Below are 27,283 nucleotides of genomic sequence, written 5' to 3' on the forward strand. Positions count from 1 at the left end.
CATTCCCTATTACCTGTTGAATTTGTCTGTTTTTGTTACATATATGATTGTTACGTTTGCATGTTTTTAATCTGATTATTTTATATAAATGTTTTTGATACAAGCCACACTGCAACCCAGCCTTTGGGCTGCGAACGGGTTTCTTGAATATGATATCATTCTTAAAAAAACCATTAAGAGTGTACTTCATACAGGCCAGTTCTCTCTAGAACTGACCCCAGTGTTTCCAGAAATCTGAACTCCCGTTCCAAGTCATTCCCATATGCTGAATCATCGGGGCATTCTTGTCATTCTGATGCAGGACTACCCTCTGTCTTGCTTGACATGGACATTTGGAGTGAATAATCCTACCTGCCTATTCTGTGCTCTTCTACCTCATGAATGAGAGATGCATTTAAGGGGAGGTTAGATAAGTACATGTGGGAGAATGGAATAGGTTGCAAAGATTGGACTTGGATGAAGTAGGGCGGGAATTGGTTCGTGTGGCATAAAAACACCTGTATAAACCAGTTAGTTTCTGCACTGTACCTTCTATGCAAGTCCTAGTATTCCCAAGTAATTGCAATTACAAAGCTTGGGATGGATGGCAAATCCTCTGTCTGCAAAGTAATGTCTTTAAGGGGTTTCCAAAACCATAACCTCTTGGTTTTGTCTGTTCTATTCCGGAAAGCCAGTCGGTGAAGGATGGATACCGCCAACCTTTGCTTAGTCTTACATTTATTTACAAGGTGAAACATTACAGGCATATACCTCCTAACCCAACCACACCATGGTGTCAGTTAAGTGCCTCTTTATATCCACTCAAGTGAAACTTCAATTGAAGCCTTCTACTTGTGTATCATTTGTGTTTGATTATGTACAATTAACATGGTCATTGTGTTTAATACAGACTAACTGGGAGGAGAGAGATGGGGAGAGAATGTATGTATCCAAAACCTTGAATTTGTGTAGTGCTTTTAATGTAGAGAAGCCATCATCTCCAGGCTGCATTATGTGTTTTGCTATCTGGCGTGGGCAGTTTGGAGGATTGCTTAAACACTGGGTGTTCAGAGTAGGGATGATGTGAGATAACCTTACGTCCTAGATTGTAAAGCGAGTCTGAGTAAGGATTGCTGTTTTTACTGTTTCAGTTTTACGTGATAGAATATGCTGCCTGCGATGCCACATATAATGAGATTGTCACTATGGAGAGGCTTCGTCCTGTCAATCCCAACAAGACTGCCACCAAGACCATGTTCCACAAACACGCCATCCCAGTGCCAGAGGACCTCAAAGAAGCGTGAGTCTTGTTTGAAGTCTTTGCTCCCAAGCCAGACAATCCTAATTATTTACCGCTTTTGAAATATCCATCAGGTTCCAATAATTTCTGCAAGACACCAGACTAATATGTGATATTCAGATGCCAAAAACAAGTGACATCTGACTGCACAGGACAATGGGCCTGAAGCTTGCTTTCTATGATTTTAATCTATGGAACCAGAACGTTACCAAACAGTGCTATGTCAGTGGGGTGGGATAGGATTGTTATCCTTTTTTATGTATGTAGTCTTTAGCTTAGCTGGTTAATTGTGTTTTGGGTTGGGGACCTATGTGGTGATGTTTGCCTTTGGATTGGGCGAGCGGTAGGCGATATGCATTGTTCCTGAGCCCATCAGATGAAGCATAGGAACTCCATGACCCTTAATCTCCTTACCCAACAAAAATCCATCAATCTCAGGTTTGAAATTTCCAATTGACTCTAGCCTCAACAGTTTTTTGGGCGAGTGTGTTCCAATCTCCTTTACATGCATCACCCCTGAACGGCCTGGCTCTAATTTTAAGGTTATGCCCCTTTGTCCTGGGCTCTCCCCACCCTTAAACGCATCGATTTGCCTCGCCCCTTAATCTTCCATACTTGAGGAAATACCAGCCTAGTCAGTGCAATCTGTCCCCAGCTTAACCCTTTTAGTCCCAGTATCATTCTGGTGAGCCTGCACTGCACCCCCTCCTTCCTGGGTTGTGGTGCCCAGAACTGAACGCAGTTACCCCCGACAGAGTCTGACCAATGCTCTATACAACTGAAGCATCACTTCCTCCCCTTTGTATTTCAGTCTGCCCCCACCCCCCACATTGAGACAAAGGCTGACATTCCATTAGCCTTTTGGATTTATTTTTGAACATGTCCACTGGCTTTCAGTGGTTTGTGTGTTTGGATACCTAAATCCCTTTGCCCCTCCACAGCTCCTGATGTCTCGCCAATATGTTTCTCTCAGATCCAAAGTGTATGACCTCTCATTTCTCCATGTTGAACTCCATCCGGCACACTTGTGTCCTACTCGCTTAACCTGTGTTCTGTGCTACATTTTGAATTGCATACGGGTGTGGTGATGTATGGGAATTACTTGTCGGGAAATGAATCGTTTGCTTGCCCTCTGGGCCGTTGTGTCACATTCCCTGATGCCATGGTGCAGTTTTCAGCTTCATGCTACTCCCACCGGCCTGTGATATGATGTAGGCACGGCTCAGTGGGAAGGGTTCTCTCCTCTGAGTTAGAAGGTTGTGGGTTCAATCCCTGCTCCATAAGACATAGGAGCAGAAATTAGGCCATTCGGCCCATCGAGTCTGCTCCGCCATTCAATCATGGCTGATAAGTTTCTCAACCCCATTCTTCTGCCTTCTCCCCGTAACCTTTGATCCCCTTACCAATCAAGAACCTATCTATCGTGGTTTTAAATACACTCAATGACCTGGCCTCCACAGCCTTCTGTGGCAATGAATTCCATAGATTCACCAGTCTGGCTAAAGATGTTTCTCCTCATCTCTGTTCTAAAAGGTCTTCCCTTTACTCTGAGGCTGTGCCCTCGGGTCCTAGTCTCTCCTACCAATGGAAACATCTTCCCCACGTCCACTCTATCCAGGCCTTTCAGTATTCTGTAAGTTTCAATCAGATTCCCCCCCCATATCCTTCTAAACTCCATCGAGTATAGACCCAGAGCCCTCAAACGTTCCTCATATGTTAAAGCCTTTCATTCCTGGGATCGTTCTCGTGAACCTCCTCTGGACCCTCTCCAGGGCCAGCACATCCTTCCTGAGATACGGGGCCCAAAATTGCTCACAATATTCTAAATGTGGTCTGACCAGAGCCTTATAAAGCCTCAGCAGCACATCCCTGCTTTTATATTCTAGTCCTCTCGAAATAAATGCCAACATTGCATTTGCCTCCAGAGTCTTGTGCATAAAATGTAGGCTGTTGCTGTCGTGCAGTACCGAGGAAGTGGTGTTTTTTTTTGATGAGATGAGAGCACTGTCTACCCCTCTTGCTAGACTGTTAAAGATCCCATGGCCACTATTTAAAAGAAGAGCAGGGGAGTTCTCCCAGTGTCCTGGCCAATAGTATCCCTGAACCAACAGGACAAAAATAGATGATCTGTTCACTATCACATTGCTGTTTGTGGGACCTTGCTGCGTGCAAATTGACTGCTGCGTTTCCGACATTACAGCAGTGACCACACTTCAAAAAGCACTTTATTGGCTATAAGGAACTTTTGGATGCCCTGCGGTTGTGAAAGATGCTGTAGGGATAGGAGTCTTTTCTTGTACATTAAGCTTATTCTTCCTTCGCTCTCTTTTCCTCACCACCCCCTCCCCCCGGCCAAAGAAACCAATAAATAATGTGCTTCCTTTCTGCAGCTGTGCAAACGAGAACGCTCACAAGGACTTCAAAAAAGCTGTTGGAGCGCACTCCATCGTATACAACAGCAGCAGCGGCGAGCTGGTCCTCCTGGTAAGAATAGCACTCATTACATTATGCACACTGCTTGGCCAGCTTCTTCATGTTGTCCATTCAGCACCTGCCTTGCTTTGAGAATTTTGAATCCTTCTTCGGCCTTGGTACTCGCTCTGGATGATGGTTTCTTTGTCCAGTGCACGTTACGCTGGGTGCTGTTTAAATGAGGGCTGCCTTGTGCTTTTTGCATCATCTTTAGAGTTTATCCAGTGAGCAGCAGAGCTGTGTAGGCCAGACTGGGCCCTAATTCGATCCCTCCTTCGTGCTGAATTAATTCCAGGGACCCTGTTTTAGGGAAAATTAGCCAATGTCCGCCCTCCTGTGCTGCAACACTTCTTGTGGTTAGGCATACGCCGAGAACAGGGACAGGCTCAGCTGTGGTGCCCCTCGCAGTTGAATAGCTTGCCATGTTGCAGGTCACAGCTGAATGAGTAACTTTTGGTGAAGTTATTCTTCCAAGCCCCCCCTGCCAACGTGACTTGGAACTATACAGCCATTCCTTCTCTGTCGCTGGGTCAAAATCCTGGAACTCCCTAACAGCACTGTAGGTACACCTACACCACAGGGACTAAGAAGGCAGCTCACCACCTTCTCGAGGGCAGTTGGGGATGAGCCACAAAAATGCTGGCCTAGCCAGCGATGCCCACGCCCCGTGAAATAATATTTTTTTAAAGTGCTTGAGGGCCACTAGTACCCTTCATACTGTTTCAATAAATGAAAATCAATCCCTTCAGGAGTGGATGGAAGAGATTATTGAAAATAACATTGCAGGTGGAAAAGTGCAAGCTAAATTCCATTTTTACCAGGTGCAAACCTCTTCTGTGACTGAGGATTTGGAATGAAGAAAGGCATTTACTTTACTAAATGATGTATCCCTCATTCTTGTCAATATTATGTTAAGGTGGAGGGTATTGATTTAAGTATCTTGAGCACATAAAGGGGGAACTCCTGGAAAACTGGGTTGTTAGGTAAAAGGCAGACCTATGTAATGCTGTATTCTGTAAATAAAGTAACTATCAAGAAAAGAGGATTTAAGGCTAGTTTCATACCTCACCATTTGGCTTGGAATCTGTTTATCAATTTTTTTGAGAGTCTTACCCATCCATTCACCAAAGACTTGTTAACTGTTGGGTTTTGGATGGCTTAGCATTGTGTGATTTGTAATGGTGCCTGTTCTGGGCCTTGTATTTGTTCCTGCAATATGGGCACAGCTGGTAAAACCAGCATTTGTTACCTACCCCTAACTGCTCTTAATTGAGCAGCTTGCTAATCTATTTCAGAGGGCAGTTAATCCACATTGTTGTGGGTCTGGAGTTGCATGTAGGGCCAGAGCAGGTTCCCTTCCCTAAAGGGTGTTAGTGAACCAGATGGGTTTTTAACAACAATCTGATAGTTTAATGGTCACCATTACAGAGGCTAAGTTTTTATTGCAGATGTATTAATTCATTAAATTTAAATTTGAATTTGTGAGCTGCCTTGATGGGATTTGAACCCCATGTGCCTTTTATAGGTACAAATGTGGAAGATAATGTAGCATGGCCTATCTTCAAATGTCTGAATGTTTATAACTTTGAAGTTTCAACGCTGGCTATACTGTTGGTTTGGCTATGGGGAGGTTTGGTGGCACGTGCATGTGTGTGTGTGTAAGAAAGACGTACAGTAATTCCTTGCGTAACATTGTAGTTGCATTCCTAAAAAGTGCAACTTTAAGGGAAACGACTTGAAGTGAAATCAGGTTTTCCCATTACATCCAATGTAGCCAGATTCTGTAGGACCTTTTTTGTCAGAAAGAAGCATTAAAACATCATACCCTGAAAGTTGAAATATTGTACATTCCTAAAATCCTGTAGTTGTAAACAAAATAACTTTTCAAATAAAATAAATTTTAAAATATAAAAGCAATACGTTTGCTTTCTACTTGCCTCCCCCGATCAACTTTGACCTCACCGGAGGGATGGAGGTAGTAAATGGGGCTGTAAGGGGGAGGATAAGGGAGGGGAGTGGCGAGCTGGAGAGACTGCTTAAAAATGGTGACAATGGGGTCAGTGCTACGTTGGCCCCAGTGTGAAACAACACTAAAGTGGAAATCCAGTGCTAAGTGCATGTACTGGCCTCATATCCGTGATGTTAAAGCAGAGTGATACTGATTGAGGCAACTTAAAAGGGGGACTAAATGTATTTGATTAAAGATGCTAAACAGACCACCCACCTCTAATGTTGTGTTACAAAGCAGCAGTGCCCTCGTTATAGATGTCCTGCCGCTCCTCTTAACCAGAGTAGGTGGTACAAAATGGAGATCAGAAATAAAGATGCTTTAAATACTCCATGGGTCAAGCAGGATCTGTGGAGAGAGAAAAATAGTTAACTTGAGGACCTTTCACCAGAAGTGGGTGTGTGGAATTTAACAGGCTTTAAACAAGCGCAGACGGTGAAAAAAAAAACTAGTGGACGTGGAGGAAAGAACAGAGGGGAATGTCTGTGCTGGGTCAAGGCTGGGGGAGCTTAAATGACAAAAGGTGTGATGGAAGCTGAGCTTTGGGCCACTCCGGTTCTTAAACCTCAAGCTTCATACCCACAAATAGAGGGACACGAATGTGCAAGAACAGAGTGTGTGTTTGACTTTTTTTTTAAATTGCAAAGGGCTTGAGAGTAATAAAAGTTCTTATATCTGTTACAGTCCATTAATGAGTCAACCGTGAAACGTGCGGGCTTGCTGAGCGACATGCATTTCCGCAGTATTCGCACCAAACTGATGCTGATGTCCAGAAACGAGGAGGCTACGAAACACCTCGAGGTGAGCAAGGCTGGCTGCACGGGTTTGAGGTTACAGACATACGCTGTACCTTGCTGCTGCTTCCATTAGCCTGAGTGGTTACGGTACCCGGATGTTGTGTCCGTCCTTGCAAAGTATACGACTGAAATTAAACATGGGCTAGTGCAAAAAAAAACTATTGTTGGGAAAGTACAAGAACAGCTTGCATTTACGTGGTGCATTTGACATATCCTCAATGTTTTATCCTGGCCTTACCAGACAGTGCTTGACACCAAACTGTATAAGGGAATATTGGGACACGTGACCAAAAATGTGTCCGAAGAGGTAGGTTTTAAGAAGTGACTTAGAGAAGTGGAGAGGTTTAGGGTAGGAATTCCAGAGCTTAGGACCCAGTCACCTGAAGTTATGGCCATCAATGGTGAAGCGATTAAAATTGGGGATGCACAAAAGGACAGAATTGGGGGAGCGGAGATGTTGTAGCGTTGGAAAAGGTTAGAGGTACGATGGGGTAATGCCATGGAAGGAGTGAGAATTTGAAAATCCAGGCAGTGTAAGTCAGCAAGGGTGGGTGATGGGTGAACGGGACTTGGTGTGTTAGGATACAGCAACAGGATTTCGGGTGAGCCCAAGTCTTAACTAATGTACTTCAGGGAAGGGAAATGGTATGTGACCTCCATCCCCCACTACATTGTTCACTCTTGACATTGAATACTAGCTTTGCCAGTGTAGCCCACACCCCAAGAATAAATATATTTATTTTAAAATCCCTGTAAGTTGTAGCAACAATTTAGGGCTGAGTCCCTGCCTAATTGAAGAGAATCTGAACCGTTCACACTGGATCCTCACAGCTATCAAATAGAAAGTTTCACCCCAACAGTCAGGACTGGATTCCCCCCTTGGTTCTAAAGGTGAAAAGTACCAACTTGTTGCTCCATTTATAGGCAGTCTGCAGAATTTGTGTTCCCATTGTCCCCTTGACGGACTGCGAGGTGAGACATAAGTGTTTCAGGTAAAGGTGAACTGTGTATGATAAACAGTGCAGCAATCCATGGTAAAGGATCCATCAATGCCTTTTTCAGGAATGAATGACACCCTATCAGCCAGTCAGTCTTTAGTTCAGACTTATTGTGGCTAAATGTAGTGTGAGGGTAATGACCCAAGTTTATCTTAATGTTGGTTCTGTCAATGTGCAGCTTAGAGGTGCAGTTGGGGGGAAAAACCCATATAAAGTCTGAATCCCTGCTCCCATTAATTCCCGAGCGTCTAAAGCCACTGGTACTAAAAGCTCCCAATGTTCTGATTAAGGCTTTAACATCCAATCAGACAACATACTGATATTTAAAAAAAAAAAGGCCCTTTTCCTGACTTACCAGGCTCAAAATTCAAGCAGGGCGTACTCATGCATGCACACAGGTCTCAAGTTGCCTGGGCTCCAAGTGTTTGTTTGCCAGGATTCGAGGGCTGTTTATGGGGCTCTGGAATGTAGTTTGGGTAAGCGTGGGATCACCCACATATTTAGAGATGCAACTTGCGGGCAGAGGAAGCAGCAGAAGGAGAAAGACCAAAGAGAAACGTTGATATATCGAAGTTGAGGCTGATGCGTTTCGGTTTGCTGTCTTTGAGCTCTGAATTCAAACAGCGTGGTGTAGCACAGGAGCAATCAGCTGATTGAAGTTTTTTTCCTCTCCCTCTCTTTCACCCCCGCCTCTGATGAACCCCACAGACCACCAAGCAGCTGGCGGCTGCATTTCAAGAGGAGTTCAGTGTCCGTGAGGATTTGATGGGTCTTGCAATTGGAACACACGGCGCCAACATTCAGCAGGCCAGAAAGGTTCCTGGGGTGACGGCAATTGAACTGGACGAGGTCACATGCACATTCCGGATATATGGAGAGGTGAGGGGCAGGAAGGCTGTATTCATTATAAAGTGGCTGCTGTCACAGGGTATTCACTTTACTTGGTTAATCGGAGCAAAGTCAGCCACAATTCATGATTTTTCTAGCTATGGTTTTTCTTAAAACAAACATTACAACACACTTTACAGAGAGATTCTCACGTTGTTATTAGAAGTATAGATTGTTTATGGAATCATACAACGATTACAGTACAGAAGGAGGCCATTCAGCCCACCAGGCCTGTGCCAGCTCTTTGATAAAGCTGTCCAGTTAATCCACCCCCTCCCCTTTTCCCCATAACCCTGTAAATATTTTCCCTTCAAATATTTATCCAATTCTGTTCTGGAAGTTGATGCACAATCAGATTCCATTATCCTTTCAGGCAGCGCTTTCTTTTCCGTGGTTTGAATAAATCTAGAATAAAAAGCCTCCAGTAACAGTGACCATGAAGCTACCAGATTGTTGTAAAGACCCATCTGGTTCGCTAATACCCTCTAGAGAAAGAAATCTGCTGTCCTTACCTGGTCTGGTCCACATGTGACTCCAGACCCACAGCAATGTGGTTGACTCTTAACTGCCCTCTGAAATGGCCTAGCAAACTCGTTGTGTTTATATTTTTAAAAAAGTTTCTTGTCTGCTCTAGTCTTTTGTTTTAACCAATCGCTTTAAATCTGCCTCCTCTGGTTACTGACCCTCCTGCCGCTGGTGCAAGTTATCCTTACCCTATCAATACCCTTCCTGATTTTGAACACCTCTATTAAATCTCCTGTTAACCTTCCTTGCTTTAAGGGGAAGCCCCCAGCTTCTCCAGTCTGCCTACATCACTGAAGTTCCTCATCCCTGGAACCATTCTAGTAAATCTCTTCTGCCCCCTCTCAAAGGCCATGACTTCCTTCTGAAGCCTGATGTTCTAAACTGAATGCAGTGCTCCAGCTGAGGCCTAACCAGTGTTTTATAAACTGCTTTGGTTGAGTGGTGAATAATCCATTGACATCCTCCATGGTGTTCCGCCTCACTGTCTCCTCGAACAGCTGGTTTTACACCTGTCTTACTAGTGTAAAAACAAACTTCCAGTAATTTCCCAAACACGCTTTCTTTTCCGTGGTTTGAATAAATCTAGAATAAAAATCTAGCCTCCAGTAACGGTGACCATGAAGCTACCAGATTGTTGTAAAGACCCATCTGGTTCGCTAATACCCTCTAGAGAAAAAAATCTGCTGTCCTTACCTGGTCTGGTCCACATGTGACTCCAGACCCACAACAATGTGGTTGACTCTTAACTGCCTTCTGAAATGGCCTAGCAAACTACTCCGTGGTATCAGACCACTACAACAAAGTATAATAAAACCCAACAGACCACTGAACGTCAGACTCTGACACAGCAAAGGCACACCCAGCTGCAGAGTCCTCCTTGTCAACATCTAGGGACTTTTGCCAAAATTGGGGTGATGTATCCCACAAACTAATCAAGCAACATAGTCCTACTCTCAGAATCATACCTTATAGCCAATGTCCCAGACTCCTCATGAAGTCTCATGTATCAGGTCAAACATGGGTAAAGAAACCTCCTGCCCTCCCTTAGCTGATGCACCAATACTTCTCCATGTTGAACGACACTTGGAGGAAGTGGCCGGAAGCTTCAATGTCCATCACCGAGTGGCTCAGTAACACCATTAAAACTAGGACATAGCTCCCAGACTGGGCTTGCAGAAGGTGGTGAGGGGACCAACACAAGGGAAAAATCCACTTGGCCTCTTCCTAATCAGTCTACCTGTAGCAACAATATCTGTCCATGGCTGTATTGGTAGGAGTGACCACCACGCAGTCCTTGTGGAGATAAAGTCCTCTATTCACACTGAGGACACCTTCCATTGAATTATGTGGCACTATCGCTGTGCTCAATGCAATAGATAATGGCAGATTTAAATGAGAAAATATGGGAGGAGGCTGAAGTGGAACATAAATACCATCATGGACTGGCTGGGCCGAATGGCCTGTTGTGCCGTTTTGTCTATGTAATCCGATGTGAGGTTCAGAACCAATCTAGTGGCTTGAAACTGGGCATCCATTTAGCACAAATCTGAAACCTTATGACCTGGTATCTCTCTCACTGCCATCATTATCAAGCCAGTTGACCAACCTATGTTCAATGAGCAGTGTAGGAGAGCATGATGGAGCAGCACCAGGCATACCTAAAAATGAGATGCCAACCTGGTGAAGCTGCAACTCAGGACTACATGCACGCTAAAGAGTGAAGCAGCATACTTTAGACAGAGCTAAATGATCTCGCAACCAGTGAATCAGATTCAAAGCCCTGCAGTTCTGCCACATCCTGTTGTGAATGGTGGTGGACAATTAAGCTAAGGATAGGAAGAGGCTGAATGAACATCCCCCATCCTCGATGTTGGTGAAGCCAAGCACATGAATGCAACAGACCAGAATGAAGCGTCTGCAGCCATTTTCAGCCAGAAATGCGAGTGGATGTTCCATCTCTGCTCCCTTAGGAAGTCCTCACTTTCGGAGCAGCCAGTCTTCAGCAAATTCAAATCATTCTGCATGTGACATCAAATGCCTGAGCGCACTGGATATGGCAAAGGTGATGGGTCCCAACAACATTCTGGCTAAGTGCTTGAAAACTTATGATCCAGAACTAGCCATGGCTCTTGTCAAGCTGTTCCAGTTCAGCTACAACACTGGCATCTACCCAGCAATGTGGAAAATTGCCACGGTGTGTCCTGCCCACAATAAGCAGAACAAATCCAATCTGGCCAGTAAGTGCTCCATCGTCTAACTCTCAATCGTTAATAAATTGATGGAAGGCCTGGCTGAGACAGCTGGGATCATGTCAGCTTATAGTGTTGCAGTGAAAGTAATTTATTTAATAACGAGACTGTCTCTCTTTTTTTTTCCCCTCCCCAGACACCAGAAGCTGTAAAACAGGCTCGAGGTTACCTGGAATTCTCCGAGAACTCAGTTCAAGTGCCGCGCAGCCTGGTTGGTGAGTGTTGTCCTGGTCCTTGGTCACAGGTTCCATCACAATTAAGAACATCTTTTAAAGCAGCCAACTTATGACTCTGTCTTTTGTCATTGAGCTGCATAGACACGTGGGTAACTGGTTTATTGAAGGATCATCATGGTGGCAGGTGCCAAATTGTGGTGGTGATGCAAATTAAACAAGTAATTATAATTCCTAACAGTGAAAACAGTCATTTAAAAAGTATAAATTAATTTAAGGATTGTGCAATTATGATCATTTCAGCGCATACACAGCCAGGCAGGGAAGGACCAGAGTTATACCTACCACCTAATTTCTGTTTCTGTTTTCCGTGCTGTAGAAACTCGTGCTCGTTTTTGCAAAATGGTTCCCTGCAGGTAGAGTGCCTCACTGCAACATGGAAACAGGAAGAGGCCATTTAGCTTGTTCCACCATTCAGTTAGATCATTGATTTGTCTCTCAGCTCCATCTATTCTCCTTGGTTCTGTAACCCTTAATCCCCTTCCCTTACTGTCAAAAATCTATCAATCTCCATTTTGAAACTTCTAATTGACTCCCAGCCTCAACAGCTTTTTGGGAGCTAATTCTATTATTTACATGCCTGTCCACTAGCTTTGTGATTTCGGTGCTTGGGGGACTCCCAAATCCCTCTGCTCCCAAACTGTTCTGAGCTTCTGGAGTTAGAAAATAGGTTGTTCACTCTTAGCTGCAAAGTGGACACATACTTCCTCACATTGAGCTAACTCAATCTACCAGTTTTGTCCACTGACTTGATCAGTGTACCTTTCTATTGTTGTACTAACACTTAATGCAATTGTCCTAAATGTAGCTACAAGGGGCAGCTGGGGGTTTGACAGGTGTTGAACAACATCAGTTAGGATAATGCTCCTTATCTGTAGTAAAACAATGACCCCGTTCACTGAGTCAGCTGGACACAGGCCCTCTGGGTTTGTGCTGAAAGACGGCAAAGAGCCCTTCAACTTGTACTGTCGGCCAGTAGAAGATTCTCAATATCGGGTTTTTTTTTAACAAAAGTAATTGTTTAAAAGGTTGAGGTTTTTCCTAAAGAATAATCTGCGGGTAGCTAATGCTGTTCATGTGTCTCTGTTTGTAACGCAGGCAAAGTGATTGGCAAGAACGGGAAAGTAATTCAAGAGATTGTGGACAAGTCTGGTGTGGTGAGAGTTCGGATTGAAGGAGACAATGATAAGAGGCTGCCCAGGGAGGAGGTGGGTGCTTCTGAATGAAATCCCACTTGGGTACTAATGGGAAGGTTACTGTGTTTGAATATCACCTCTGCTTTGGATAATAAAGTAACCTTAGTCACAAGCTTTTTGCTGAGGGTCCAGTTCCCAGTCGGTGACTTGCTTAGTGCTCCCTCTCAATGATGCTGCACCTTAGGGTTATAGACTTTCTTCACTGGGCACAGAATGCAGTGGGCACAAAGCTGCGAGGCAAAGTAACCCCGGGTTAACAAAGCTGGTGTAACTGCATTGTGGGGAGCAAGACAATTCGCGTTATTTGGTGGTGCCCCAAAGGATCAACACTCCAGAAGTTCAGGCATCGTCCGAATCCGGTCTGACACTTTGCAGCCTTGACCTCCCGAGAATGCCCAGTGCTCCCAATGTGGGCATACTGTTGGGAACTACTTCTCCCAAGCCACATTCCACTGAGATGGCAGCAAGGTGACTATTGTGTAAAGGCCTCATGGACTGAGACGATATGAAAACCCATCCAGTCCTAGAATGCTATATTTCCTGAGCCAGCTGCTTTTTGGAATGTGGTCACTGCCTGCTGCTGGTCAGCATATCGGCAACCAAGCCCAATCTTTCCCCTGACCATCCTTTGGAGGTTACCTAGCAGTCAGGAAACACTAGACAAATGGAGGCAGTGGACCATCGGCTTTACAGTTCTGTCCCTCTCTATCCTGCAGGGCATGGTTCCTTTCACATTCGTTGGCACCAAGGAGAATCTCGTCAATGCTCAAGTGCTGCTGGAGTATCACCTGTCCTACCTGACGGTAACTGTTAGACAATTTGACAAATTGTTGCCTCTGCTGCTCGGGCCCTGTTGGACACAGTTTGGAAATGTGGAGGGAGACTCTGTGGCCCAGGGTTTTCCCTCTTGAGATGAAACTACTGTTTATTTCCTTTGTGTAAAATATATAATACCTCTATTGAAGAGTCTATGTGTTCTATCTTTATAGAATGTGCAGTATTATGCCCCTTATATAAGGAGCATCATAAACTGGGATTGTTCTTCTCTGAGAAGCTGAAAGGGAGATTCAGTAGACACGTTAGAAATTGATAGAGTAAGTGAGGAGAAACTGTTTCCACTACAGGCGGATCGATAACCAGAGGGACACAGATTTAAGGTGATTGGCAAAAGAACGAGAGGGCGGATGAGTTTATTTCACACAGCAAGTTGTGGTCTGGAATGCACTGCCTGAAGGGCAGTGGAAGCAGATTCAGTTGTGACCATCGAAAAGAAATCTGATAAGTACTTGAAGGGGAAAAATTTTCAGGACTATGGGGAAAGAGCAGAGGGAGTGGGATTAATTGATTCAAAAGAGCTGTCGTAGGCACGCTGTGCTGATTGACCGCCTGTTGTATGTTGCTATATAAAGTATAATTGTATCTAGTATGCATATTCTTCATACTGGAGGGGGAACATACAAGCTGTGAAGTGATACTGTTGAGCAGTGGGTGCCTAACAGTGAGTCACATACATGGCTCAAAACAAGGCCACAGTGAGCTTAAGCAGTGTGTACTCTTTAACACATCCAGTGTGCAAGTCCCTGCACTTGAAGCTCCAAATGTGCCGTTTGATTTTGCCTTGGTGGGGAGGAGGTGGTCATAGTGAACTAATTTAGAACTCTGCATCCTTCCACCCTCCCTGTGTGGGGTTTTTTTTGGACATTTGTTAATTAAATTACCAGTATTTGCTTACCTCCAGGAATGGATTCCTCCTTGCTCATCACTTGTGCATCTAAATACAGCTCTATGTCGTGACTTCTGGCAGTGCTCCCAGGGGAGGTAAAGCCTGTGATTTGGTGTTAGCCCCTGGGGGAGGGCGAGCTGCATTGTGTGGCCCTGTTGAGATGCCTTACCTCCCGGCTCAGCTTCACTGAGCTGCAGGCATCTAGCCTCCTGTTGCTGCCTGTAATGCTGTAAGATTTATTCTTTTTTTGATTTTCAGCTGCTGTTGTAGGTCAGAAATTCCTGATGGTTCACACTCCTCATAACCTCCCCCCCCCACCTCCCAAGTAGATTCCGTGTTTATTTGATCTCCCTCACTTGAAAGCTTTCTTTCACTGCTTTTTGAGTCTTGGCTTTGGTCAGTAGCCAGATGTACTGCACTGTCTGGTACAGGGCAACATATGATTAGCTGATCTCAACGAGGGCAGTGGTGGGCCTCTAGACTGGGGCGGGTGGAGTCAGTGGCAGGGTGGTTGGTGGGGAGGGTGGGAAGAGGAGGGAGAGAGAGAGGAGAGAAATCTGCCAGAATTCCTACTGCTGATGATTAGTGACCCTTCCCACCTTCTGTTGGAAAATGTCTTTGTGGATTCTCAGCAGGATCAGATTGGGCTGTTGTCTCCACGGTTAAACAGCCCCATGCCTGGTGGATGTGTCAGGGGGAGGTACCCGCTTGCTGCTAGTGACGTGGAGCCATTCACATTGAGAAGAGAAGTCATGTGTTCAGTGCACTTCAAACTTCAATCAGAAGTTGTAAGATTCTCTGCCTTCCGCCACCCTGATTCTGTCTCCCTCAGAATTGCAATGGTTTTGTCAGAATCAGTGTTAACTGTTTCAGAATAAACGTAAGTCTCTCTATTTCTCTCAAACCTCCTCCTGACACCATCAAAAAAAAAAGGAAGAGAACAAATAAAACCAGATTCCCACCTATTCCATGAAATAATCCTGACCGTATGAACATGAGCAATAAATCCCTCAGGATAGCAAAGTGAGTCGCTCCCATTGTAACCTTGGAGTGGTGCTGGGCCACCCATGTACAATGCTGCACATCCTTGTGTGAATCCACACCGGTGTATTCTTTTTAAACTGCAGCAGCTGTCTCGCTGTTTAATATCAGCATGTGAATTCTGAAAGCGTAATTTTACACAGCACTCTTTGCCATCAATGGGAACAGTAATTGTGCCCCCAGCAGGCTGTGCAGTTAAACAGCAGCCTCGTGTCAACCCGATTGCAACTTGTTTTTCACCCGTGCATCTGAAGCATGTCCGAGTGTGTTTTACAGTAGCAATGATCAATGTACTGTGAACCTTTTATAGCTTAACACATCGACGCACTTCAGAGGACTTGTTCCAAATCTCAGGATGTCACAAGGCCACTGAATGGCCACTGAATAAGGCTGAGTGCAGTCCCAATCACTGTAAACCTCATGTAGCGGTGACCATTTTGACCCTGAGTTTGCTGCTGCTCAGTCGTTCCTCAGGCGAAATGACCAAACCTTTTGAATGATTTTTGATGGAAAGGCTGCTCGCTTTTTCTGCTCATTTGGGTTTGGGAAGAACTGTTTTGAAGCATTGAGTGAGGATGGTTCCTCTTCCAGTGCCAATCTGCAAGAGAATTTCTGCCCACATGTTGCACTGAATTGGAGGTATCCCTCAGTTTGAGAAGCGGGGGAGGGAGAAGGGAAGAATGGGTATCGTCACACTGAGCGTGGTGTCGAGGAGGGGGTTGGAGAAGGTGGGAGTGGAGAATGTTAGCTAAAGTCCCACTCCAGATCATTACCTTTTGACCGTGTTAGCCATGACTCAGTGGGTGGCACTGAGTCAGAAGGCTTTGAGTCACTGCAGTGACTTAAACGCCATAAATCCAGGCCAGCGCTCCGAGTGCAGTACTGAGGGTGCACTGCACTGTTGAGGTGTGTCTTTCAGATGAGGTAATAAATCAAGTTCCTGTCTGACCCCTCTGGTGGACGTAAAAGATTCTGCAGCTTTATTTGGAAGAAGAGCCAAATGCCCTGGACTAATAATCAATGCTCAACCAACATCGCTTTACTTTAAAAGAAAACCAGAATGACCTGGTTATTTATTTAATTGCTGTCTGTGGGAGCTTGCTGTGCGTGAACTGACTGTCGCATTTCCCACTTTATAAAACTCTTCAAAGGTACTCATTTGCAGTAAAAACACTTTGAGATTGTCCTGAAGTTGTGAACGGCATTATCAAAATGCAATTTAATTTTGACCACTACTGACGAGGGGCAGAAGCAGAGTGGAATTTGAGGCAGTATCATGGCTACGTTTTCTTACAACGGAAGAATGGTTAGTTGGGCACAGAAGTGAAAGGCAGTCAGTGACATGGGACTGCATGCCAATGAGCAAGCTTCTCCTTCAGAGGGTAGAAATAGTGGGATGAGGGTGCTAAAGGTTCCCATTGCTCGTTTAATTTGTTCACGTTTGTTGTACGACTGGAAAACCAGTTGCGGACTCACTTTTTCTCCCTCCTTACCTGCAGGAGGTAGAGCAGCTGCGATTGGAGAGACTACAGATAGATGAACAGCTCCGACAGATCGGCATGGGATACCGCCCGCTGTCCAACCGCGCAGACAAGGAGCGTGGCTACATGACCGATGACAGCACTGCCTCCTCCATGCACAGCTCACGATCCTATAGCGGCCGAGGTCGAGGGAGGCGAGGTACCTGCCTTTAACTTCGTGGTGCTGTGACACAGCAGATTGTTGGTCTTTTATCTTTACTGTGCAGCTTCGGTTTTATCTTTTTTAGAAAGAAAACGCCAATTTATAAGCAGCAGGTACTGTTATTATCATCTGATTATCACCAAAACTCCTGATTTTCATTGCCCCCAGCACTAGTGGCCATGTCTCCAGCTGCCTAGGCCCCAAGCTCTGGAATTCCCTCCCTAAATTTCTCTGCTTCTCTACATTCCACTCTTCCTTTATAGTTTGCCTTTTTGCCCAGGTATTTCCTTTTATGGATGACAAATTTCCATCTAACCTTCCTACAAAATGCCTTGGGGGTGTTTTGCCACATCCAAGGCACTATGCAAATGCAAGTTGTTGCCATCACTGAATCCATTGCAATTCATAGTGTGTCTTGTTTCATTTCCCCATCTCCTCCCTCCGCAGAGGTGTTTCTCTGCTGGACTCTGGTTCCCTCCTGCCCGTTGCTGCCTCAGCCCCACCTGCTCGTTCTTCATCCAGAACCCTGGCCGGTGAGCGTCGGCAGCGCAGCGGCACTCCCTCAGTGCTGCACTCTGGGTGTCAGCCTAGATTACGTGTTCAACTCCCTGGGTGGGGCTTTAACTCGCAGCCAATCAGCTGAACTGCACTGACGTGTGTGGGGGGAAAATGAGAGAAATAAATGAGGTTAGGTCTTTCACTTAATTCCTTAAGGCTAGGAGTGTACCTTCAAATCAGACAACTGGGATCTAGCTGTGCAGACTCTCCAGTGGCCTGTTTAGATGGCTCGTGTACAAAAGCCCCTCACCATTTCTGTTCACACTTGCCTGATTTGAATACAGGCGTGGCGGAGGTAGATACATCGTCAGAATCTGGTCTCGACCTGATACTTGTTGAAGTGTGCACTCTCCTTAATCTCCGAACTTTACTTGCTGCAGACAACAACTCCGATTTCTCCAATGCCTCCGAGACTGAATCGGAACGCAGGGATGAGCTGAGCGATTGGTCAGTGGGTCAGGCCGACGAGGAGCGGGATCGCAGGCAGGGGTCCGACACTAACCGGAGGAGGCCAGTGGGAGGCCGTGGCCGAGGGGGTCCTCCGTCTGGGAGAGGCCGTGGCGGAGGTCGAGGTGGGAGTTCGTCAATCAGTGCAGGTAAGTTGGGCTGTTAATTGTTTTTAAAACTGCCTGTCGAACACACCATCCTGTTCTCTTGACCACTTGTCCATCCTTGGCCTGCTACAATGTTCCAGTGAAGCCCAACACAAACTGGAGGAACAACACACCTTCTGATTAGGCACTTTACGGCCGTCCAGACTTAAGTTCAACAACTTCAGACCATGAACACTCTCCTTTTTTAACCCAATTTTTTAATCTCTTTATTTTTAAATCATTTTTATACTTTTTCCCTGACCTGCACCCCCATAGGGTTATCTGTCACTTGTTTCTGTGTTGCCCTTTCACCGATCTTTGTTCTATGAGCACATTCTGCTATCTTAACTTTATGCCACTATCAGCACCTTCTTTAGTCTTTAATACTACCCTTAACACTCCCTTTGTCTTGTATCCATATCTTTCAGTCTTTTCTGAGCTCCCACCTATCCCTGACCTATTTGGCTCCACCCCCTCTTAAACAGTACAAAATCCATCACATTTCTACTTCTCTTTAGCTTTGAAGGAGAGTCATACAGACTCTGAAATATTAACTCTCTTTCTCTCTCCAAAGATGGTGCCAGACCTGCTGAGTTTTTCCAGAACTTTGTTTTTATTTCAGATTTCTAGGATCTGCAGTATTTTGCTTTTATCTTAGTGTTGAAATGAAATGTTTGTTCCCTGCTATCAAGTGGGTGATGGTCTCCTGTGAGAAACAAAACTTCAGTTGCAAGAGCCTGTAAAATGCTCTTGAGATTTGGAACAATTTTCTACTCCCCCCACACCCCACCTCCCTCCCTCCCACCACCACCTCCACCCAAATAAGTGCTGTTGAGGCTGGGTGCCAATTGAAAATTTCAAAATTGAGATTGGTAGATTTTTGTTAGGCAGGGGAGTTAAGGGTTAACAGAGTCAAAATGGGCAGGTGGGCTGGTGATTATTTTAGATGGAGTTAAGTGATGTAATTGTATGACTGGATTTTGCCAGAGGTCTTGTTCCTATGTTCTGTTCCCCAGTACAGACCATCCTCAAGCACAGACATTGTAAGTAACTGTTTAAAGGTGTACAGTCAAATAAGATTTAAACATATGATGAACAATCACTTCTTGCAAATGAGAAGAGGTCAAATAACTTCTTAGTTCTTCCCCATAATAACCTGGGCCACTCAATTCTGTGTTTAATGAGGTCAGTTTGGATGAAGGCTTGTTTGATATCCTTTCTGAATAATAATCCCACTGTTGACTTATTTAGTGTATTTTGATATACAAAGCCACCACGGCCCTTTACAGACTGCTGAGCTCTGGGAGAGAGTGAGTATAGGAAGTGGTGATATAATACTTGGGTAGAAAAATTGGGCTTTGAGGAAGAAAGACTTGCATTTCTATAGCACCTTTCACCAACTCTGAATGAGCTGAAGTGCTTTACAGTCAAATGCTTTTTGAATTGTAGCCCCTGTTAAATTGTAGGAAACGAGGCTTCCAGTTTACACTCAGCAAGCTCCCACAAACAGCATTGTGTTAATAACCCAGATAACCGTTTTTAGTGGTTTTGGTTGAGGAATAGATAGTGGCTCAGATCTCTCGTGTTCCTCTTTGAAATAGTGGCGAGGGATTATCTAAAAGGTGCCACATCCAGCGGAGCAGCACTGCAGTTGGAGTGCCAGGCTTGATTATGTCCCCTAGTTATTGATTTAAAAAATTGTTTTTTTTGCTGTGTTTTGATGGAGGATAGGGAGAGAGGCAGAGGGAGTTGGAGAGCAGAGACTAGGCAGCTGAGCGCTAGGAGAGCGGGTGGCCCAGTCAGAAGACAAAAGGGCTGCAGAGAAAATAAGTCTGAAGCAGTTTGTTGAGGTGGGCCGAACAGACCAGCGAGGTTTTTATATTTAAATCGTTGTGTAAAGGGAGACAGTATAGCTTCATCAGGACCGACTGATGAACAAATGAAGCTTCACGTGAGCAAAATATCGACATTTCTGATGAGGTGCTGCTTGACAGCAAAACCTTGTCCTGTTTCTTCATGCGATGCACGGTATTTTTTTCTGTCTGGTAATTGTGCGTGCCCACTCTCGTGTTCCAGTGCTGAAGGACCCTGACAGCAATCCCTACAGCCTGCTGGAGAACGCGGAAACAGATCAAGCTGGTGACACTGACACCAGCGAATCGCACGCCAACACGAACCGGCGCCGCAGATCCCGCAGACGGCGCACTGACGATGATGCCACCATGATGGATGGGATTGTGGAGTCTGACAACGCGTCGATCAATGAGAACGGTGTGGGTATGTGAGGGTCTGCTTCCTGTTAAGTGCTTGGCATGATTGCTGTGCATGGTCCAAAAACTCTGCCCAGGTGCGAACCATAAAACGAGAAGGTGCAGAAGGAGGTCATTCGGCCCTTTTGAAAGGGCTATTCAGTTAGTCCTACTCTTTTTCTCCTCTCCCTGCGCCCCCCTCCCCCACCACACTCCTATAGCCCAGCAAGATTTTTCCCCTTCAGATATTTATCCAGTTCCCTTTTGAAAGTTCCTATTGAATCTGTTTCTACCATCCTTTCAGGTAGTGCCTTCCAGATCTCAGCTCGCTGCATTTAAAAAAACAGTTCTCCTCATCTCCCCCTCTGGTTCTTTTATCGATTCTCTTCAATCTGTGTCCCTCTGGTTACCGACCCTCCTGACACCGGAAACAGTTTCTCCTCATTTACCCTATCTAAACCCCTCGTGATTTTGAACGCCTCAATTAAACCTCCCCTCCTTCTCCTCTGCTCTAAGGAGAACAATCCCAGCTTCTGCAGTCTCCCCACATTAACTGAACTCTCCATCCCTGGTCCCACTCTAATTAACCTCCTCCACACCCTCCCCAGGGCTTCGACATCCTCCCAGAATTGGAGCCAATACTCCAACTGAGGCCTAACCAGTGATTTTATCAAGGTTTAGCATTAACTTCCTTAATTTTATACTCCAAGCCTTTGTTTTTAAAGCCAAAGATCCCATTTGCTTTATTGATAGCCTTCTCCTGGTTGTCTTGTCCTGTTACTTTCAAAGATTTGTATATGGAAGCCTCCAGCTCCCTCGATTCCATCACCCCCCCCCACCATTTTAAAATTGAAACGATACTGGTGTAGCATAAAGCAGTGGCAGTGAGCGGGGCATCTTTATCTCTGCTCCAGATGAGATCAACTCATCCAGACTGCCAGGAAAGTCACGTCAAAACTGGCAAAGACTAGAACTTGACCTCTGAGCCATCGAGCTTTCTCAGTACTCCCCGCAAAGTACTCGCTCTGCGGAGGGGGCCAAGGCTCGTTGGCCAGTGGCAACGCATTAAACTGACTTTGTTTCCCCACACTCGTAAGCCCCTTTCACCAAGCTCTCTGGAGCTGGATCAGATTTCGGGGCATTAAGAAGAGCAGTGTGCTAGGATTAATGTCCCTGCTGGCAAGACTGGTCATGTGCCTCCTTGGTCATTTATGGTCATGTTTCAAGCGTTCAGAACCCACGGTTCAGAAAGACCGCACATTTCACCACCTTGGGGCACCCCAACAAAGCTTTAGGGTTGACCAAAGTGTGTGTGTTTTTTTCTGAAGCGCAGTAAGTGTTGAAACTTAGCAGTTGACTTGCGCAGAGCAAGACCCCACAGACAGCAACATGACAATACCAAGATGATCTGAAACAATTTCAAGAAGCTTTGTCTTTAAGTGTTGGCCTGTTTCATGAAGTTGCTTTCTCATGTTGCCAATATGCTGGGTATGCAGCCTAAAGCTGGGATATCTGCTTTTGCGATGAGTCTTGATAAATGGCGATTTCCATAGGTTCCTTGATGCAGTTGAAGTTGAGGCTGGAACCATCTTCCTGTTAGCTGAAGACGACAGTGTGGCTGTAATTTAAAATCGTTTTTAGTAAAGAAATGAATTTTAAAGGCAGAGATTTTACTAGGGTCAATGGTGTTAACCATTGAGATCATCTTAGTCTGGAAACAAATGAAACTTGAATGTTGGATATATCGATGGCGAGAGACCTGAAACGTGAAAGGCAGCAAGAAGCCCGGGTTAAAGCCAGAGCCAGTGGCTGAATAACGTTACTGGTTTCTGTGTAATAAAATGACACGGTTTTGTGGAGCTGGCTGGCTGGGGGTGGGGATTAGACCGAATTGAGTCATTGCTTGTCTCCTTCCTTCCTTCCTTCCCACCACCACCACCCCCTCCCCGCAGACGAGGCCGAGGGGAGACCCCCACGCAGGAACAGGAGTCGCAGACGTCGTAACCGTGGTAACCGGCTGGACAGTTCCCTGAGCAGAGACAGGCAGCCAGGTGAGTTCGCCAGCTCTTTACTGACCACGCGCAGGGAGAGGGGCCTTTCGGCCCATCGTGCCTGTGCCAGCTCTTTTGAAAGGGCTGTCCAGCGATGGAAATGTTTTTTTTTCCCCCTAAAGTTTCCTCACAATTTTTGAACAGCTCCTTTTAAACCTTCCCCCTTAACCTCCACCGCCCCCAAGGAGAACAACCCCAGCTTCTCCAGTCTCTGGCGCTGGCGCGGGGAGTCAGTGAGTGACGTTCTAAGATACTTGTTACCTCAGTTACAGTGGCCGATTACATTTCCCGTGCCGAGTCACAAAGCCGACAGCGCGTCACGCAAACAGAGCAACCCGAGAAAGCCCCCGAGCCGGAACCGGAGCCGGAGGAAAAACAACTGGTAAGCCTTCTCGCTCGGGACGCCTCTCCTCCTAACCCTTTCTGCACCTTGACTGGTAACTTGTGTTATTGTGTGCTGTTGGTGGTGGTCTGCGCGCATTGCATAGCAGTGGCATTTATCGGGTTGGGTGAAGAATAAAGAGCTGGAGGAGACCATTCTGCCCATCATGCCTGCACTGGCCCTCTGGAGAAACTATCCCATTTTTTTGCCATATCCCTGCCAGGTTTTTTTCCCTTTTTTATATAGTTATCCAATGTCCTATTGAAAGTTACTGTTGAATCTGCTTCCAGGGGCAGTGCATTGCAGATCAGGACACCTCGTTGTATAGAAAGGTTGCTCCCCATCTCCTCCTTGGAGTTTTTAGTGTTCTGAGATTGTTTGAACCTTGGGTCAGGCTGGAATGAGAGGGAGGGGAACAGCTGCCTTTTAAGGAAGTGTTGTGACTTGAGTTCAGCTCCCTCTAGTGATTCATGCTTCAGCCAAGGATGCTGCTAACCTTGGCTGTGATGTCTCCTACTGTTGCAGTGTCCATTTCTTCCTGCTTACATGCATAACATTAGGAATAGGAGTAGGCCATTCAGCCCCTTGAGCCTGCTCCACCATTCAATAAGGCCATGGCTGATCTGATTGTAGTCTTAACTCCACTTTCCTGCCTGTCCCCCATAACCCTTGACTCCGTTGTCGGTTAAAATCTGTCTAACTCAGCCTTGAATATACTGACTGACCCAGCCTGCACTGCTCTCTGGGGAAGAGAATTTCAAAGATTAACAACCCTCCAGAGAGAAAGAATTCCTCATCTGTCTTCAATGGGAGACCTGAAACCATGCCCCCTAGTTCTAGATTCCCTCACGAGAGGAAACATTCTCCCAGCATTAACCCTGTCACATCCCTCAGAATCTTATGTTTCAATAAGGCCACCTCTCCTTTTACTAATCTCCATTGGTGAGGAGGTTAGGCCTGTACTCAGTGTCCTGTACAGTTGTAACAAGACACCCCCTAGTTTCATACTCCATTCCTCTTGCAGTAAAGGCCAGCATTCAATTTGTCTTCCTCATCACCTGCATATTGTGATTTACACGGATGTCCAGGTCCCTCTGCACTGCAGCGTTCTCCAGTCTCTCTCCATTTAAATTATATTCTGCTTTTCTATTCTTCCTGCCCAAGTGGACAACTTCCTAGTTTTCCCCACATTATATTCCATCTGCCCAATTTTTGCCCGCTCACCACTTGCTTTCCCAGTTATCCTTTGCATTGTGAGCAAATCTGGCTACAATATAGTCCATCATTAATATAGATTGTAAGTAGTCGAGACCCCAGGCTTGGCATTTACCTTTGGGAGACGTGTGCGAGTGCAACAGGGAAGAACTATAGGTCGGTCATGAGGGTGTTCACCTGGTGGACGTGGACCGATTCGCAGGCAGTTTCATCCCTGACGATGTTCTATTCCAGCTAATCGGGAAAGTTTCCAGGAGGGAATGGGAGGTTTCCTGGTCTCGTTTCACACTGTGTGTTAGCACTGATCCAAACTCCAGTTCACATTGAGTCTTTGAGAGCAGCCAGAAACCACCTTTGCTGTCACTGGCAGAGACCCAGAACAAGGAGCAGTTTAACCCCACCCCTAAAGTGCAGTGAGTGGGGTGGGGGAGAGGAGGAGTGGTAGTTAAGCTGTACAGTGGGAGACCCCGGAAGCATCGCGAGCCAGCGGGAAGAACGAGGCGTTCCACTGGGAAGTGAAAATGCAGTCACGGTGTGTTTGTGCTTGACCTCCCTCAGGAGCGGGCGGACCCCAGCGACGAGCCCAGTGCTGTGCCCAACGGCCCCACCAGTAGTCCAAATGGCAGCGCCACCAAGACAGCAGGCGGCTCCCAGGAGCGTGGGCAGAGCCGCGAGCAAGCCGGTCCCACCATCAAGCAGCAGGCCGTGGTGAACGGTGTTTCATAAAACGCCGCAGCCTCTACCCTTGAATCTCAGTCCCGCTTGCATCATGTTATTCAATAGTGCTTGTCAAAGCTTGCCAAAGATAGGAACCTGAATACTACGTAACTACTACTACTTACTACTACCCGACTCGACACAGCACTTGCCCTCCCCTTACCCTCAGCACCGGACAGAGGTTTGGGGGGAGGTGTTCAAACATATATCTGTGTATCTGTTTTTTGACATTTAATTAAAAAGTTCGAGGAAATAATAAAAAAAAATACACATTTAAAAAAAAAACACAAAAAAACCACATTTAAATAAAGATGTTGTGCCTTCTAAGAGTGTAAAAGAAAACTGGGATTCTGTTTTCCGACGTTTTGATGGCGGAGGTCAGTGACTGATAAATATATATATTAAAAGAGAGGTTTGGTTATAGAAGCTGAAGATGGATAGATCAGAGCGGGTCTGGTAGAGAGCGTGAAGAAAAGGTGTCGGTTACTTAAGCTGTCTGTTTTAAAAAAAAAACATAAAAATTCTGCAGAAAAAATCGCAAAATAAAACTTGAGTATGCAACCACTTCTGGTAAGGAGACACTGTATAAAACGATGCAGTCTGTATTACTTGCACTGATTAGTAAATCAAAAAAAAAGGAACAACTAATATAACTGGGGGGGAAAAGAAAAAATAAAAGCAGAATGATTCAGTCATTGCTGGTTAGAATGTAGGAAAAACACTGGAACGGCTAGAAAGAAGGGAGAGGAGCAGGAGGTGGGGGGGAATGGGTCAAAGCAAAGAGGCTCCAGAGATAGCAGAGGAAAAAGATGATTGTCAGGAAAGTTGGACAAAGCAGCTTCAATTAAAAGGTTAATTTATTTTCACTGTACAGTATTTAAAAACCGAACTCTCAAAAGCCTTGCATCACACTAACCTAAAGCCCACGTTTCTTCAGTACGAGTGTATGACACTGAGCCCGTGCAGCTGTTTTTGATACTTGTTACCTGTTGTGCTGCAGGCGATGGCTAGTGCGTGTGATCATGAGACTTCATAATGGCAAAAATAAACTCCTAACATTAATTATTCTTTTCTTTAAATTACTTCGCAACCCTATTTACAAACGCGCGAACACCACACGCACGCGGGCGCGCGCACACACACGCACAGCTCCATATTGTGACGGCAGCCACCGCAAAAAGGCCAGTGCTAGCAACGAGACTCCGGGGCCAGTTGGCGCCTCGAGCCCCCCTGGTGAGGCAATAACGGATGTGTGGGCGGCGCCAGCTTGGTTTGGAAGGGGTGAGGGGGTGGGAGAACTGGGGCTGCTGATCATAGGGCGAGAGTGTGGGGCACTGGGGTGGGGTGGGGGGCAGCCTTGTGCCCAGCGGGAGGGGGAGGAGGTGGTCTCCTTAACGGGTTGAACATTGGCTCTGTTTTTTTTGGTGCGCCGGCCAGAACAGGGGCCATTCCGGCCGCCGGGTGGTCAGCAGGAGCCTGCTACGTACAGCTGGCCGCCCGCAGTGAGAGCGGTTCAGAGGAGTGGCCGGATTCACCGCTCAGCATCTACGCGACGTGCCCAGTGTGTGTGTGACTTTCTGCCCCACGGGTGTGCGGCGTGTCTCAGTTGCTAGTTTGGCACCACGAATGAAGTAATTTTGTTTGTGTTGAAATTTTTGAAATGATTTTTTTTTGCCCACCGTGCATCTTCAACAGTTCGAAGGATATTTGAAACTGCGTTACGGTGTCAATTTGGATCTGTTTCGTACACTCTGGTTGTTTAACAGGGAAACCTAGATGGTTCTGCAAATAGTTTGGTTCCACAAATCTTATATAAAAAAAAAAGGGTTGGTTTCCTGTCTATGAACTGTCTTGTGTATGAGATCCCAAACTACAAATGTTTTTGTCCTTTTAGTTTTGTTTTTTTTTAAAAAATTGTTTCTTTTTGGTTGATGTGCAATATGTTTTCTTTGTATGCAAGTAGTTCCAAAATAAAGTTTGATCTTCCATCTTCTAAACGGCTGAGATGTTTATTTGATTCTTGTTTTAACTCTAGTACTCTCAGCTTGCTGCCTGACAGTATGACCCTCTCGCCAGGGGTGCGGGTCCCCTCTGCTAACTGCTGCTTGCATAAATATAGCGTTTTTTTTTTAAACATGGCAAAATGTCCCCCAAGGGAGCTTCTCGGGAGCGCTACCCACCGAAATTTGGCATCGAGCCATCTAAGGAGATGTTGGGGCAGGTGATCAAAAGCTTGCTCAGGTTTTCAGTGGTGTCTTTAGAGGAGGAGACCAGGTAGAGGGGCTCAGCGAGGGCCTGTGGAGCTAAAGGCATAGCCGCCATTCGTGGAGCAATGGAAATTGGGGGATGCACATGAGGCCAGAATTGGAGGAGCTCATCAATTTCAGAGGGTCGTAGGCTGGAGGAGGCTAGAGGGATGGGAAGAA

The 27,283-nt window shown here is 45.8% G+C and overlaps 1 protein-coding gene across 2 annotated transcripts in view; it reads left to right on the forward strand.

Annotated features, from left to right (window-relative positions):
• The window catches only part of LOC144676845 (RNA-binding protein fxr1-A-like), a 37,110-nt gene extending 11,851 nt beyond the window's left edge, over positions 1-25,259 (forward strand). Inside the window, exons 4-16 of one of the 2 annotated variants that reach the window (XM_078537167.1) lie at positions 1,131-1,279; positions 3,670-3,763; positions 6,444-6,560; positions 8,263-8,433; positions 11,353-11,431; positions 12,548-12,657; positions 13,362-13,448; positions 16,909-17,089; positions 18,031-18,246; positions 20,320-20,520; positions 22,445-22,543; positions 22,810-22,925; positions 24,699-25,259. In XM_078537167.1, the coding sequence (XP_078393293.1) occupies positions 1,131-1,279; positions 3,670-3,763; positions 6,444-6,560; positions 8,263-8,433; positions 11,353-11,431; positions 12,548-12,657; positions 13,362-13,448; positions 16,909-17,089; positions 18,031-18,246; positions 20,320-20,520; positions 22,445-22,543; positions 22,810-22,925; positions 24,699-24,866 (1,788 nt within the window). In that variant the 3' untranslated portion in view covers positions 24,867-25,259. The remainder of the gene's footprint in view (positions 1-1,130; positions 1,280-3,669; positions 3,764-6,443; positions 6,561-8,262; positions 8,434-11,352; positions 11,432-12,547; positions 12,658-13,361; positions 13,449-16,908; positions 17,090-18,030; positions 18,247-20,319; positions 20,521-22,444; positions 22,544-22,809; positions 22,926-24,698) is intronic. The other variant, XM_078537166.1, reaches the window with a different exon arrangement.
• Positions 25,260-27,283: the final 2,024 nt, after the last annotated feature.

This window comes from Cetorhinus maximus, unplaced genomic scaffold (assembly GCF_964194155.1).
Source record: "Cetorhinus maximus unplaced genomic scaffold, sCetMax3.hap1.1 HAP1_SCAFFOLD_2003, whole genome shotgun sequence".
Lineage (NCBI taxonomy): Eukaryota > Metazoa > Chordata > Chondrichthyes > Lamniformes > Cetorhinidae > Cetorhinus > Cetorhinus maximus.